Source organism: Argentina anserina, chromosome 6 (genome assembly GCF_933775445.1).
Source record: "Argentina anserina chromosome 6, drPotAnse1.1, whole genome shotgun sequence".
Lineage (NCBI taxonomy): Eukaryota > Viridiplantae > Streptophyta > Magnoliopsida > Rosales > Rosaceae > Argentina > Argentina anserina.
In genome coordinates this window covers 29378328-29392923 of record NC_065877.1, presented here as the reverse complement: position 1 = coordinate 29392923, position 14596 = coordinate 29378328, and the positions used below count along the sequence as shown (strand labels likewise).

General features: G+C 38.8%; 2 protein-coding genes across 2 annotated transcripts; one reads left to right on the top strand and one right to left on the bottom strand.

Annotated features, from left to right (window-relative positions):
• Positions 1-2910: 2910 nt before the first annotated feature.
• Positions 2911-4681, bottom strand: LOC126797237 (xyloglucan endotransglucosylase protein 7-like). Its single transcript, XM_050523898.1, has 3 exons — positions 4403-4681; positions 4072-4268; positions 2911-3550 (listed from the first exon to the last, which is right to left on the bottom strand). The coding sequence occupies exons 1-3, from the start codon at positions 4679-4681 to the stop codon at positions 2911-2913; spliced, it is 1116 nt and encodes a 371-aa protein (XP_050379855.1).
• Positions 4682-11475: 6794 nt separating this feature from the next.
• Positions 11476-13017, top strand: LOC126800681 (xyloglucan endotransglucosylase protein 1-like). The gene is made up of 3 exons (XM_050528083.1): positions 11476-11751; positions 11878-12071; positions 12576-13017. The coding sequence occupies exons 1-3, from the start codon at positions 11479-11481 to the stop codon at positions 13015-13017; spliced, it is 909 nt and encodes a 302-aa protein (XP_050384040.1). The 5' UTR covers positions 11476-11478.
• The last annotated feature ends 1579 nt before the right edge of the window (positions 13018-14596 follow it).

Below are 14596 nucleotides of genomic sequence, written 5' to 3'. Positions count from 1 at the left end.
TCATTTCTGAGTTCAAAATACAACTAAGTCAAACCGATTATTACAAACTAAATTTATAATTCGACATTATAACAAATGGAAATGTATAAATCCTCACAAAATCCTCACAAAAATCTACACAAAATCCTCACCACAAGATAGGATAAAAACAACTTCGAGTCCTCTGAGCGTCCGTCGATTTCCGCTAATCCACACCTACGGAATTATCCCCTACACCATCGAATAGGTGCACCGGGATTGTAAACACAAACCTGGTAAGCTTTGCAGCTCGTATGAGTAAAACAACAAATACATCTCGCAAAATATATATACACGAGAATACACAAAACATCAATTATAAATGCACTCATGACTCATTAGACGGCCATCTGGTTGTCTAATAATGTGAAAATAAATATGCTCATGAGATGTTGAGCAACCCCTCTGTTTACCCAAATGCATTTATAATACGGGTACTCATGAGCGCTGGTACACCTCTGTTACCCCTCATGTAGTACGCCGCGGACATTGGATAACCATATGGTACCCCATATCAAAAATATATGGGTACTCATAACCCGATAACCCATTTGTTACCTCTTATGCAGTACCCCGGCAGACAGACTAGAGCTCTAACTGTATCGTGACTTTCGCCCAACCAAAGGCTAGGTTCCGACATGCCAACACGTCCGAAGACTAAACTCGTCTGAAGACATAAAACTCGTCCGAAGACATAAAACACGTCTGAAGACATAAACTCGTTCGAAGACATAACTCGTCCGAAGACATAAAACATGTCCGAAGACATAACTCGTCCGAAGGCATAAATGTTTTAACAAAACTTGATATTAAAACCACGTACCAACAATCATCACATTGTATTGTACAATTTGAATCAACATGCTCAATACATAAATCTCATCACCATAAAAAACTTATTCACAACGAAATCATGACAGTATATAATATAACAAACTATATATATGTACCTATTTACCATTTATACAAATACACATTCCACTATATCATATACTTGTCACATTTCATCCTTTAAAATTTAGCATAATCCCGAATCTCCGCGAGGGTAGATTCGTAAATGTGAGATTTTACTCACCTTATAATCTCGAGCGTAATTTCCACGATTTCGGAATGTAAATCCCTTACTTGATGTATCGATCACCTTGAAAAAGATAAGAAATGAATTTAGAATCGTTACGTAAACCTTAAATGCCGAAACAGTAATAATATTTTACTGTTCAGCAATTTCTGGTTTTACGAAATTACTATTCACGTATTCACTATTCATATATTAATGTACAAATACATATTAATTACGTATTTCTGTACGTGTACATACTGTTTACGTATTTCTGTACGTATGCATACTATTCAATCGTAAATACTGTCTCAGTAAATAATAATTACAATGTACCCTTCCGAAATTACTTTTACATTTACTGTACGTAATTTACATTTACAATTACCGTACATAAAATAAATTCACATTTCACAATATGTAAATTACATTTTACATTCACCGTTCGTAAAAATAAAATTTACAAATTTACTGTTTCGAAAACACTATTCACGTGCCGCCGCACGTGGGATACACGCGCTACCTCCGGCGACCGCGCGTGGCGCGTAGCACGTCACCGCCGCCCCAAAACTCCCCTATTTCCTCCCCTATTCCTTCCCACGGCCTCACGCCGCTCCTAGCCTCCTCCACGCTACCCCACGCACCGCCTAAGGCGGCGGTATTCTCCCTCCTCCATTCCTCCTCCGATCTCCTCCCAAAACACCACAAATCCAACAACAAGCACACCATCCAATAATTCAAGCAAACCCTTACCTCGTGAGGGCGTAGATCCGCCGAGAAGACCACCGGAGGTGCTCGCGAGGACGGCGAAGTCGAATCGAGCAGAGGCGAGCGGCGAGCAGCGATTTGAGCTTCGATTGCTCTGCAGGTGGCGCTAGGGTGAGGAGCGGCGACAGCGAGTTGGTCCCCGAGCCCTAGCCTCGCCGGCGAAGATGGTGGAGTCGTTGCATAGGTCGCCCCCTGACGGCGCAGCTTCTCGGTGGTGAGGTAAAGGGTGTCGACCTCGGGGTTTGAAGCTGAGGGTCACGCGATGCTCTAGGGCCGGCGGTAAGAGACACGGCGGCCTGGAGACGGAGATCGCCAGCGGCGAAGTTTCTGAGTGAAAGGGAGAGAAATCGGGGAGAGAGAGAGAGAGAAGAGGGAGGCGGGGTGAGGAGAGAGAGAGAGAGAGGGGTTTCCGGAAATGGAAACCTTAATCTCAAAAACTTCATTTTTATATTCGTTTCAAAATCGGAAACTAAATTCCGACGTTAATAATTTTCACGTCTGACGTCCGATTTGAACGCTTGACGCGTCCACGAACTCGTATCGACGAGCTCTACAATTTTCGTGAAGGAAGTTTTCACAAACGAGCGACGGAGTAAAAGTCGATTCTCACGTCGCGAAAACATAACGTTTTTTTTTAAAATAAAAGTTCCGATAACGTTTCCGTTTTCGATTTCCAACATCGCAAATCGAAACAAGCACGTTTAATGAATTTCACGAACTTATAAACTTAAAAACAATCCAATAATCGTTCCGAAAAATCGGGTTATTACAATCATGAAGTCCATATCATCATATCCATAACATCCACCATTATATTAACAACTAGAGTTACATAAGAAATAAAGCATACCAGAAGTCGATCAATAGTTGTAGCTTATAGTTTCCATCTTTCAAGATTGTTAGCATCCAATGATAAATAAACGTTTTAAACTTATTGCTATCTTGTAATCAAACTTTAATTACACAAAGCGTACAATGAGATAGCTCGTCTGGAAAATGAGATCTAGCAGATCAACATGGAATGTACGTAAAAAGATGTATGTATATAACTCGTCTGAAACTTAATTCTAATATTTATTGCCGGTAAGGTCAGCAGCGGTGACGGGAGTGTCTGGGTGACTTGGTTTGGGTTTGAGAGGAGTGGCGGGAGTTGCGGGTTTGGGAGTGGCTGGAGTTTTGGGTTTGGGAGTGGCGGGAGTTTTGGGTTTGGGAGTGGCGGGAGTTGCGGGGTTGGCAGCGGTGGGGGGAGTTGCGGGGTTGGCAGTGGTGGGGGGATTTTCAGGGCTGGCGCCGGGGGCATCGGCGGTGTCCTCAAACTCGGAATGCATACACTCGCGTGGGAGACCTTCGGGAAATCTACTTTTGTCAAGACAGTAGCTGCTGATCCTGAACTTGTCTTGTACCCATCGAAGCCTATCATGACCTGCATCACCAAGATCGTAATTCTGCCACGATTTTCCGTCCCCTGCGTTCGAAGAAGCACAATCCTGCTCTAAGCCTTGGCAAGCATTGATGATGTGGTTTTTGTAAGAGACTGTTTTAGTTCCTGTAGACCAATCGGCCCTTACTTTTCCGCCTTGAGTAGCCCAGTCATCGGCATTCCAGAAGCTGCAGTAAACCCTCATGGGTTTGCTGTGAGGATATGGAACACCAAGATCTGATTCGAAGTTCTTGAAGATCCTAATGGGACTGTTATCCACCAACCATCTGAAACATGCATGCATATATGCTTGTCATATAGCTAGAATGTACTCGTTAATGTTTAATCTGACAAAATATACGTAAAATGTTATTATTTGAGCTTAACATGTTTTTCATGTCCTTTTGTGGGCTGGTTTGTAATTCATTCTTAAAAGGAGTTCATTAATGTAACAATTAAATCCTGAATATTTTGAGTATCAACATAGATTCACTGGTGAAGGTGAAGAAAGAAAATATGTATGATGAAAATGCGAGTTAAACATATATAGTACCATTTCCAACAGGGTCAAAACAGACATTGTGAGTTACTGATGGTAAAGATTTTCAGAAGTTCTTTGTAAACCCTAGCTGTGGATCATCGTATGATGTTCTAATAGACGACTTTGAATAGTTGGATACTAACTGGTGATTGCTAAAACAAACAAAAGGATTCAAAGTCCTTTGGATCCATAAAAGGATCAGACATGCGAGACAATGAGAAATGTAAACAAAAAGGATGATCCCCAATCGAAGTATGTGTTACCTACATAATACGTGTGGGGTTCCAAATAATTGTATAGTTGTGAAATTCTGCTGTTGGATCAAACCAAAGTTGAAATTGTTGTTCTTTCATTCCTTTACCCTTACTGAACACGTTGGTATGGAGAGTGTACGGATTCCCAGTAGAGTTGCCCAAAAACTCTGTGTCTATCTCATCGTGTTCGTCCCCTTGAGGAGAAGATAACTGTATGCATGCATTTACGTACAAGTTTCATAAATAATTAGCACTGTAATGAATAAAAGTAAAAAAAAAAATTAAGGGCAATACAAAACCAACTCATTGTAATGAAAGAGCTTGCTAGGGTTGAGAGTTATTACATAAAATGTGGTAACAGTACCAGCTGAGTTCCCAGGAGCCAGCTTCATATCCATGTCGAAACGTCCAAATAGGTATTCATTCTTGGATTTGAATCCCGACCCAGAACTCTGGTCCTGGGCGAGTGTGAAATGTGTACCTCCGTCGAGTAATTGAAGACGTTGGTCGCCGTATGTTTGCTCAAAGTCTTCATCAAATGTTCTAGCTGAGACAGGTAAGCCAACCATCATGATCAACAACGTGAGCAAAAGCCCCATAATTGAGACCGGACAACAAGACATTCTGATTTTCTATATACTAGACAATATATTCTCAACCCAATCTTTTGCAAAGTGTAACTGGTTCTTAATGTAATGGTTTGTAGAAAGAAATAATTTGTGTAAAGTTCCGATCTATTGTATGATCGATCTTTCAGACTTATAATGCAATTCAAGGTTACGAACTGTATCAAAAAAAAAAGTTACAAACTAATTCCTGGAATTTGAACATTTTTTAAGGCTTAAATGTCGTTATTTTGTGGTTAGATCTGACACATATATTTGTGAATTATATTGTTTGCTTTGCAATGTCAAGTTGTGGGGAAGCGACAAAACAGCTATATCGATCTCGATCATTTACTAATTTTATGGATTGTGCATTATATAGTTGGAGTTGCCACCAGACTAGTCACTATTTATAGTTTTATACTCAAAGGGACGCGGTAGCCGAGTGAGTGCCACACCCAGGAGCAATATTTGATAATTTAGACATTTCTTGACTGACTCTCGTTTCCTTTCTTACGGCTAACTTGACTAGTTGAATCCGTCTTCATCACACGTACTAAATATGTAAGGGTATAGTATGTAGTATATGTACGTAAGATACTAAGATCAATGATAAGATCGAGCTGCGGTTTGCCGTCTGCACAGGTATAACAGAGTACAAATTGATTCCACAACTATATTAAACGAAGTATAAGAACATTCATCGTATATTATACAAAGTATATCTGAGAAGCCGTACGTACACTTCGAACATCTCCCATTCTCCCAAGTCCTAACACATTTTGTGATAACATGCATGTAATATATATTTTCGAATTTGGTTGGTAATTAAGGAAAGAAATGGTCTATCAAAATAAACCAGAGGTTCTTTCTTATTGTACTTCTGTGTATGTTATTATATCTACGTACATACCTGATACGGTGTATCGCAATTTTATTTGAATGGGGAATATGTTCCGTTGTCTTTTTCCAAAACAATTACCTCATATTAGGATGTTACTATATAACAGATAAAAAACGGTCATGTTTTTCAGATTTGAAACCAGATAGAATTACCTCACATATATTAATTAGTCATTGGGGTGTATTCAATTAGGAGTCTATTTGATTGTTTTGGACTTTTAAAATTTATGGGTATTCATTTAAGATTTTAAAAACTCTTTTAAAATCTCAAGTTATTCAATTTAAACTTTAAAAACTCTTTATAAATCTAGTGGTATTCAATTTAAAGATTTCGTTAGATGGTGGAATTCGAAGGATTTCTGCTTGCTATATATACGACAGCCTACTAAGAATCTGGTCTCTAATCATGATATTTTAAAGGATTTCTTTTCTCTTGTTCTAAAGAACTGACGATGCATCTCATTTGCACCTTTTCTCTTCCTCTCAGGCGGAGCTCTTCTCTCACACCACCATGTTCAATAATGTGCAACTACTGGCTTCAAAACACAATTATAATATCAAAACCATGTTAGCGTGATTCAATGAGTAAATTAAGGACATGATTCAAAGAGCAAATTAAGGAGTGATGATTTATAGAGTCAATGAGTAAATTAAGGACATGATTCAATGTGGTAGGTTAGATTATTTATAGAACATTTAAGTGCAAGCAATAATTATTAAGAATACAAATAGCATTTAGTCAATTCTACTAGCCACACCACAAACTATACTCATAGATAGAGGTGGCAAACGTGCCGGGCCGAGCCGGCCCGGTCCATTTTAAACGGGCCAAAAACGTGTTCGTGCCGTGCTCGGGCCGGCTTTATTTATCGTGCCGAGCTCGGGCACGCCCAATTTCTTAAATATTAAGCCCGATCCAGATCGTGGCGAAGGTTTTGAGAGAGGGAGAGAGGGCTCGGGGAGGGTGAGAGAGAAGGAGGGAGACGCGGGTGAAGGGTTTCCAGAAATGGAAACCCTAATCCCTAAATTTTCCTATTTATACTAGTTTTCAAAATCGGAAACGAACTTCCGACGTTAATAACTTTCACGTACGACTTCTGATTCGAACGCGTGAAGCGTCCACGAACTCGTATCGACGAGCTCTACAACTTTCGTGAAGGAAGTTTTCACAACCGAGCGACGGAATAAAAGTCGATATATTCGTTCGGAAACGTAACGTTTTTCTAATTAAACGTTCCGAGAACGTTTCCGTTTTCGTTTCATAAGGTCTCCAACAATTAAATTCATTCTAATTGAATCTCACAACTTTATTGAATTCAAATCAAACCAAATATTGTTTTGAAAAATAGGGTTATTACAACGAGGGAGAAAACGAAAGTGTTTGAGCGATTTATACTTAGAAACGTTACCGTGAGGGATCAAAAGTTGACTTTTTATCCATTAGAAAAGAAAGGAGATTAAAAATCAGAAAATCAATGTTTTTTTTCTTCTCAAAATTAGCTCGATTTTCCCTCTTTGTTGCCGAATCTTTTTTCGGCCATATCTCCGTCGTCCGACGACGGAATTGAGTGAGACCAGTGGCGTTGAAACTATCTCTGCGCCCTTTACCGATCTGGGTTAGTGTTTGGGAGAGATTCGAGCCGTTTGAAGCGTAAAAATGAAGAAACAATACGGCTGTTCCGTTTGAAGAAGTGAGGAGAACTCCCTCATCCGGCAACAATTCAAGGTGATTCTTCTTGTGTGTTGAAGCTTATAGGATGTATATTAACATCCTATAACAGTTTTATCTACGATTTCTTTTTCTAGGGTTTGTGAGTAGTGCCGATTTTATGTTCTTCGTCGATTGGACTGTTTAGGCTTCAATTTAGACTTGGTGTCAACTAGAAAGTTGTTGAAAATGTTGTTTAGATTGTGGTGATAAATTTTGGTGATCATTAGTGGTCACCAGAGTGGTGGCGGCACATGAACAGTGATTCATGAACAATGTTTATTAACAATGTTCAGCTGTAATGAATCGTCACCTGAGATTTTACGTATTATTTTCTAAGCACATTATCATGCAATTAGGTGACCGACGAAATGAGTGAGGGAATCGATATTGGTGTCGTGGAAGTTGCATGCAGGAAATAAGGTGAGTAAACCTCACAATGATCATCATGATCGAAGTAGTGTTATAATTATTAAATTTAGTTTGAGTTGTTAAAATAGTCATTGCATCACTAGTTTATAAAAATTGTTCTAAAAATATGTTTTGGTTTAATTACGTGAACTTGATCATCTACGGTTCATGGGTAAGTGAAACGCTATTTTAATAAATGATTTTAAAAGGTTTTAGTGATTATGGACTATGGTGAATGTGAGTAAATCTCACTATAACAAGTCTACCCTTGAAAGTGACTTATATGTTTGAATTATTAAAAATAGTGAATTGAGACATTTATATAATATAGTGGGTTGTGTATGTGTACGAAAATGGTAAATATGATACATATATATATGAGTTACTGTATTATATAATGTTACAGTTTCTATTTAAATTATGAGATGGTAATGTTCTTATTTAATTATGGCGGATGAGACCGAAAGGGAGATAAGGTACCTTCCGGTATAATGGATTATTGGGGTGACTATATAAATTTATTTTACAAGAGTCGCTTGGTTGTAATACAATAACATGTGTGGATTATTATATTGTACGTGGTTTTAACATTGAGTCTTGTTAAAACGTTTTCTAGTCTTCGGATGTAATACCCCAAATTTTTGAGTTTGCTTCGTATAAATTCCTGTAAGTTATTAAACTTAGAAATTGAATAAAATCGCATTTTTCGTTTCCTCGTTGATGTCAAACGAAATGAAACCGACTTCAAAAATTTAAATTGAAAAACGTTACGTTTTCTGTGACTCGAGAGTCAACTTTTATTCCGTTGCTCGTCTACAAAAACTTCATTCACGGAAGTTGTAGAGCTCATCGATACAAGTTCGTAGAAACATCACGCACCTTAATCGGACGTTCTATGTGAAAGTTATTATCGACGGAACTTGATTTTTGATTTTGGAAAATGTATAAAAGGAAGTTTTTAGGGAACCCTAGTTTCCAAAAAAAGAAACAACCTCTCTCTCTCTCTCTCTCTCTCTCTCTCTCTCTCTCTCTCTCTCTCTCTCTCTCTCTCCCTCCCCCGACCTCGTTCCCAAAAATTCACCACCGACGATATCCCCTCTCTGGTGACCGTGGTCTTCACCGCCGGTCCTAAGACCACAGCACGCTCGACCGCTCCAACCCCTGGACGAGGTGCGGCCTCCATCGCCGATTCAAGCTTGGCCGCCGGTGAGTTTTGAGCCATAGATTCTTGAATTCGATCTCTTGGCTGGGTTTAGCACGAATTTGGAGCTCAAATAGGAGGTTTTAACGTCAGAGGTGAGCTTGGAGCTACCGAAGCTTTCCGGCGACATTCCGGCCATTTTCCGGCGATCTAGGTTGCAAAGCAAATACGGTTGTGATTTACTCCTCATGCTCTTCATCTTTGATGTTGGATGTTTGTTGTTTTGATGACTTTTGATCGGAGGTGGTGGTGGGGTACGTGCCGCCGTCTGTGGCGGCAAGTAGGAGGAGGGCAGTAGGGGCTAGGTTATCGAGTTAGGATGGCATAGGAGGTGAAATTGTAGGTGTTGGGGGCTGCGTGTGAGGTCATCCGCGCCGGTTTGGGTGGCGCGTGAATAATAATTTCTGAACAATAAATTGTAAACAGTAATTTATGAACAGTAACTGCGTGAACAGTAATCAGTTGTATTGAATCGACACCTGAGGTTTTACATATCATTTCTAAACGCTTTATCATGCTATTAGGTGACTGACGAAACAAGTGAGGAAAATCTCTCTCGGTGTCGTGGAAATTGCACTCATGCAATAAGGTGAGTAAATCTCCCGATGGCGAGTCTACCCTTAGCGGTAACTCACATTTACGTTTTCTTAAAAGATCGAACTATGACATATATATAATATAGTGGGTTGTGTATGTGTATAAAATGGTAAATACGATACATATATATGGGTTGCTATATTATATATTGTTACGTTCTTATTTCCAAATGAGTTTGTACTGTGGCAATGATATTGATATTATTAAACAAGAGTCGCTTGGTTGTAGTACAATAAATATGTGTTCATTGTTATATTGTACGCGGTTTTAACATTGAATCTTGTTAAAACGTTTTTCTGGTCTTCGGACGTGGTTGGCAGTAGTCGGAACCGAGCCTTGACCGAGTGTCTGTTACGATTCAGTTAGAGCTCTAGTCTGTCTGTTGGTATACTGCATGAGGGGTAACAGATTGGTTGCCTGGGTCTCATGAGTACCCATATTTTTTGTGTGATATTGGATAACATATGGGTTGCCCATTATCTGTCGGCGTACTACATGAGGGGTAACAGATGAGTTCTTGGGTCTCATGAGTACCCGTATTGAAAATGTAAATTGGGTAAACAGATGGGTTGCCCAATGTGTCATGAGTACCTATATTTTCATATGTTATTGGACAACTAGATTGGCCGTCCAATGTTTTACGACTACATTTATTTTTAAATGACATCAGTATTTTTTTTGTATGGGATGTGTGTTATACTATTGATTTACTCATACGAGCTGCAAATCTTACCGAGTTTGTGTTTACAATCCCGGTACACCTATTCGATGGTGTAGGAGATAGTTCTGCATGTGCAGATTAGCAAAATTGGAGGACTTTCCCTAAAGATTGTCAAAGTTTATTTAGTCTATTTGTGGTGAGAATTGAGAGGATTTTACATTTCTATTTGTTATAATACTTGAATTATAAACTGGTTTTGTAATAATCAATCGATTGAGTCGTACTTTAAACTCGATTTCGATACACTGTGACTATAAAATAATTTCAATATATTTGAGATTGTTTTAGAGTTTTTATAGTTTATTTCAGAATTGTGACAAGTGGGCGTGTCAAGACTGACTGGACTCATGCTCCTTTCACGGCCTCATATAGAAACTTCAAGGCCAATGCTCGCGTCGCTGGGTCATCTTCTTCATCATGCGGTGTATCCACTAGTGCTTCAATTAATTCCTTAACCGATCAGCAGAGTGCATAGCACAATCAAGGTATAGATGCTGCAGGTCGAAATAGTATTCGATGGGTGCAGCAGAAGTTCATGGTCTATAACTACTGTGCTGACATGAAGCGATTTCCCCACGGTCTTCCAGTGGAATGTAGACGATCAATGTTCTAGTCATCTAGATAACACATAAACCAAAGGCAATATATGATCAGATGACATACATATCTATAATATATTCCCTTTCACCATGTGCATGCATGCAGCTCGTTACTACTATTACTTCATCTTCCATAAAGACACTCTTCCATTTGGGTAACGTACATCACATAATCGCATCCTCCTGCTCATTTTTTGTATACTGAATTCATATTTCATAATCAAATAAATTGATCACATGTTCTTTTGTGCGGGGGATGAAACCATAATTCCCCCTGCATACGTGCTTAATATTTGTTTTTCATCTTTGTAATGCCATGCATGAGTAGTGATTATCGATATTGATTGGTTAGGGGTTAATTACAAAAACAAAATTCATATCTAATGATATTTAGCTGATTACCTTTCATATATGCTGGTCAAATCCTTAAACATGTAGCTAGTTTGTCGCTTTGCCACTACTTCAACTTGGAATCAGCTGGTCTTTCAACTTTCACTTCCACAATACTTTCCCTATTTGGATAGCAAATACTATTTCTTCTGCAACTTTGAAATCTACATTCGTGTTTTTCTAAAGCTATATAATCCACGATCTCAAACATCAGTTCGATCTGTACTTTTCGCAAAGTCTATTCCTTATTTGCAGAAGAAAACATATCCCTCACTTCTAGCTCATATGTCTATATGTAACATCATGTCTGCTCTCTCTTTGCTCATAGCTTGTGTAATGGTCATGACGGCCTCAGCTAGTAACTTCTATCAAGACTTTCACATTTTGTTCGGCGAGCAACGTGCTCAAATACTCGATGGAGGACAACTTCTAACCCTCTCGCAGGACGAGACTTCCGGCTCCGGCTTCATTTCTCAGAACCAATACCTATTTGGACGGTTCGACATGCAAATGAAGCTGGCGCCTGGGAACACTGCTGGTACTGTCACAACATTTTATGTGAGCACTCTCTATCCCTACAACTCCTCCCATCATTTATAATAGTGATTCAATGCCCTGTTACTATTTCCCTGTCTATCTCGTAACATTGGTACAAATTTTGCATGCATATACGCGCTGTTGCAGTTATCATCTTCAGGAAACCATCATGATGAAATTGACTTGGAGTTTCTTGGAAACACTTCGGGGAATCCGTACACTCTCAGTACTAATATCTACACGCAGGGAGTTGGGGGCAGAGAACAACAATTCCATCTTTGGTTTGATCCCACCGAAGACTTCCACACCTACTCCGTTGTTTGGAATATCCATCGCATTATGTAAGTAACATGTACCCATCGCGTTCTATGTGACCCATGACCATCTATCGGAGGAACTGTACTCATCGATCTCATTACCGGCCAGGCAATCATTTCTGAGTTATTAGCTAGTCTAAGTCGCTAGTCGTCTTCTTCTCCAAGAAGAATAAAGTCGTTAGTCAGTCAGTCGTCTAGTATCAAGAGTTAAAAACAAAATCTGGGTGGCCTAGCATCCTCTGCATGTTTAATACTGTTCTGAAGAAAAAATGGAAGTGCTTGAGTAAAAATCATGCATGGATAACTTGAGAACGTGAACCCTAGGTGAAGAATGGGAACGAAATTCAAATACCCATTCCAAACAATATGTTTAACTTCCACCGAACTATCATTCGATCATCTTAAGGGTTAGTACTAGGGCAAAAAGAGGCTGGTACGTAAATTTAGGCAACCACCAGTTTTACAGTAGTATAAGACTAAAAATCATTATGCGATTTCTGCTAACCGTAGGTCTCATTTGTTCTGCAGAATCTTTGTGGACAACAGTCCCATTAGGGTATTTAACAACTTGGAACTACTCCATGTTCCTTTCCCATCAAGCCAACCCATGACGATTTACGCCAGCTTCTGGGATGGGGATAGCTGGGCTACACAAGGTGGTAGAGTGAAGACTGACTGGACTCAAGCTCCTTTCACCGCCTCTTATGGAAGATACAACATCAATGCTTGCCTAGGACCACAGCACCAAGATTCATCATTGTTAACATATCCATACTCATACTCAGACTGTGTTCCAACTTCTACTAATACCTCAAATGTTGACAACTCGTGGAGGAATCTAGGGCTTGATGCTGCAGGTCGAAACAGGCTTCGATGGGTTCAAACAAAGTTCATGATCTACAACTACTGCGCTGACCGTAATAAGTTTCCCGGTGGTCTGCCACGGGAATGTAAGCATTCCAAATTCTAGAACCAGTGTCGAGCATAGCCTCGCGTTTTTTGTGTTCTTTATTATGAGAGAATTTCCGTTTGTTTACGTAAGATGTTTAACCTTAATACAAATAAATTTGTCTTCTCTTCATAGATTTGTGTCAAAAGGTGCGTTCTGTTTTTCTATTGGATAGCTTAAATAATAGAGACAAGTAAGACTTCATGCAATCTCTCCAATTATATGAAGAATTGTAAAATAGTTAAGACGAGTAATCGAGTCATAGTGATTTGATCGACGTGGACTCCGACATTTAGGGGCGTATTTAATATGGATTTTAATATATTTATGCCTAAATAATCTAGATTGACTTATTAGTATTTCTTTGGATTTCAAAAGTCTATAGGCAATTAAAATAATAATAAATAAATAAATTGACAAACAATTAATAATATTGGATTGTATTATAGTACTAATTATGTCACAGTCTCAAAATTTCGAATGATAAAAATTCGAATTTGAAGCCATGATAACTCTAAAACAATCTCAAATATATTGAAATTATCTTATAATAACAGTGTATCGAAACTTAGTCCACAACACGACTCAGTCAACTTGAATAATACATAACCAGTTTATACCTCAGTATTATAACCAATGAAAATGTAAAATTCACTCAATTTTCACCACAAACAGAAAAAAGAACTCTTCAGAGTAAACCCTTAGAATTTGTTAATCCCCATCTGCAGAACTATCACTTACACCGTCAAATTGTTGCACCGGGATTGTAAACACAAACCCGGTAAACTTTTCAGCCCGTATGAATAAAACAACAGTATAACATACATCGCATACAAAAGAAATATGACAAATAACATTTAAAGACAAACGTACTCATGTGATACTAGGTAACTCATTTATTACCCAATATCAATTAAAAATATGTATAATCATGAGGCACTGGGCAACTCATCTGTTATCCAAAATCATTTAAAAACATAAGTACTCATGAGACCCAGACAACCTATCTGTTACCCCTCATGCAGTACACCGACAGACACTGAGCAACCCATCTGGTTACCCAAAATCATTTAAAACATAGGTACTCATGAGACCAAGGTACCCATCTGTTACCCCTCATGCAGTACACCGACAGACACTGAGCAACCCATATGTTACCCAATATCACTCAAAACATGGCTACTCATGAGACCTAGGCAACACATCTGTTACTCATCATGCTGTACACCGGCAGACAAACTAGATCTCTAACTGAATCGTAACTGACACCCGTCCAAGGCTTGGTTCCGATTACTACCAACAACGTCCGATGTCACAACCCCAAATTTTCGAGTGATAAAACTCGAAATCGAAGCCATGAAAACTCTAAAACAATCTCAAATATATTGAAATCATCTTATAGTCACAGTGTCTCGAAACTGAGTTCATAGTACGACTCAATCGATTTGATTATTACAAAAACAGTTTATAATTCAAGTATTATAACAAATGGAAATATAAAATCCTCTCAATCCTCACCACAAATGGAATAAATAAACTTCGACAATCATAAGAGAAAACCCTCCAATTTTGCTAATCCGCACCTGCAAAACTATCCATA

What these genes read in the sequence shown, in the direction of transcription:
- LOC126797237 (XM_050523898.1), bottom strand. Translation starts at nt 4,681, where the DNA reads ATGTCTTGTTGTCCGGTCTCAATTATGGGGCTTTTGCTCACGTTGTTG. An exon ending in GTACTGTTACCACATTTTAT is followed by an intron (nt 4,269 to 4,402) that starts GTAATAACTCTC and finishes GCATGCATACAG; the next exon opens with TTATCTTCTCCTCAAGGGGA. An exon ending in TGGAACCCCACACGTATTAT is followed by an intron (nt 3,551 to 4,071) that starts GTAGGTAACACA and finishes TGCATGTTTCAG; the next exon opens with ATGGTTGGTGGATAACAGTC.
- LOC126800681 (XM_050528083.1), top strand. Translation starts at nt 11,479, where the DNA reads ATGTCTATATGTAACATCATGTCTGCTCTCTCTTTGCTCATAGCTTGT. An exon ending in GTACTGTCACAACATTTTAT is followed by an intron (nt 11,752 to 11,877) that starts GTGAGCACTCTC and finishes GCGCTGTTGCAG; the next exon opens with TTATCATCTTCAGGAAACCA. An exon ending in TGGAATATCCATCGCATTAT is followed by an intron (nt 12,072 to 12,575) that starts GTAAGTAACATG and finishes TTTGTTCTGCAG; the next exon opens with AATCTTTGTGGACAACAGTC.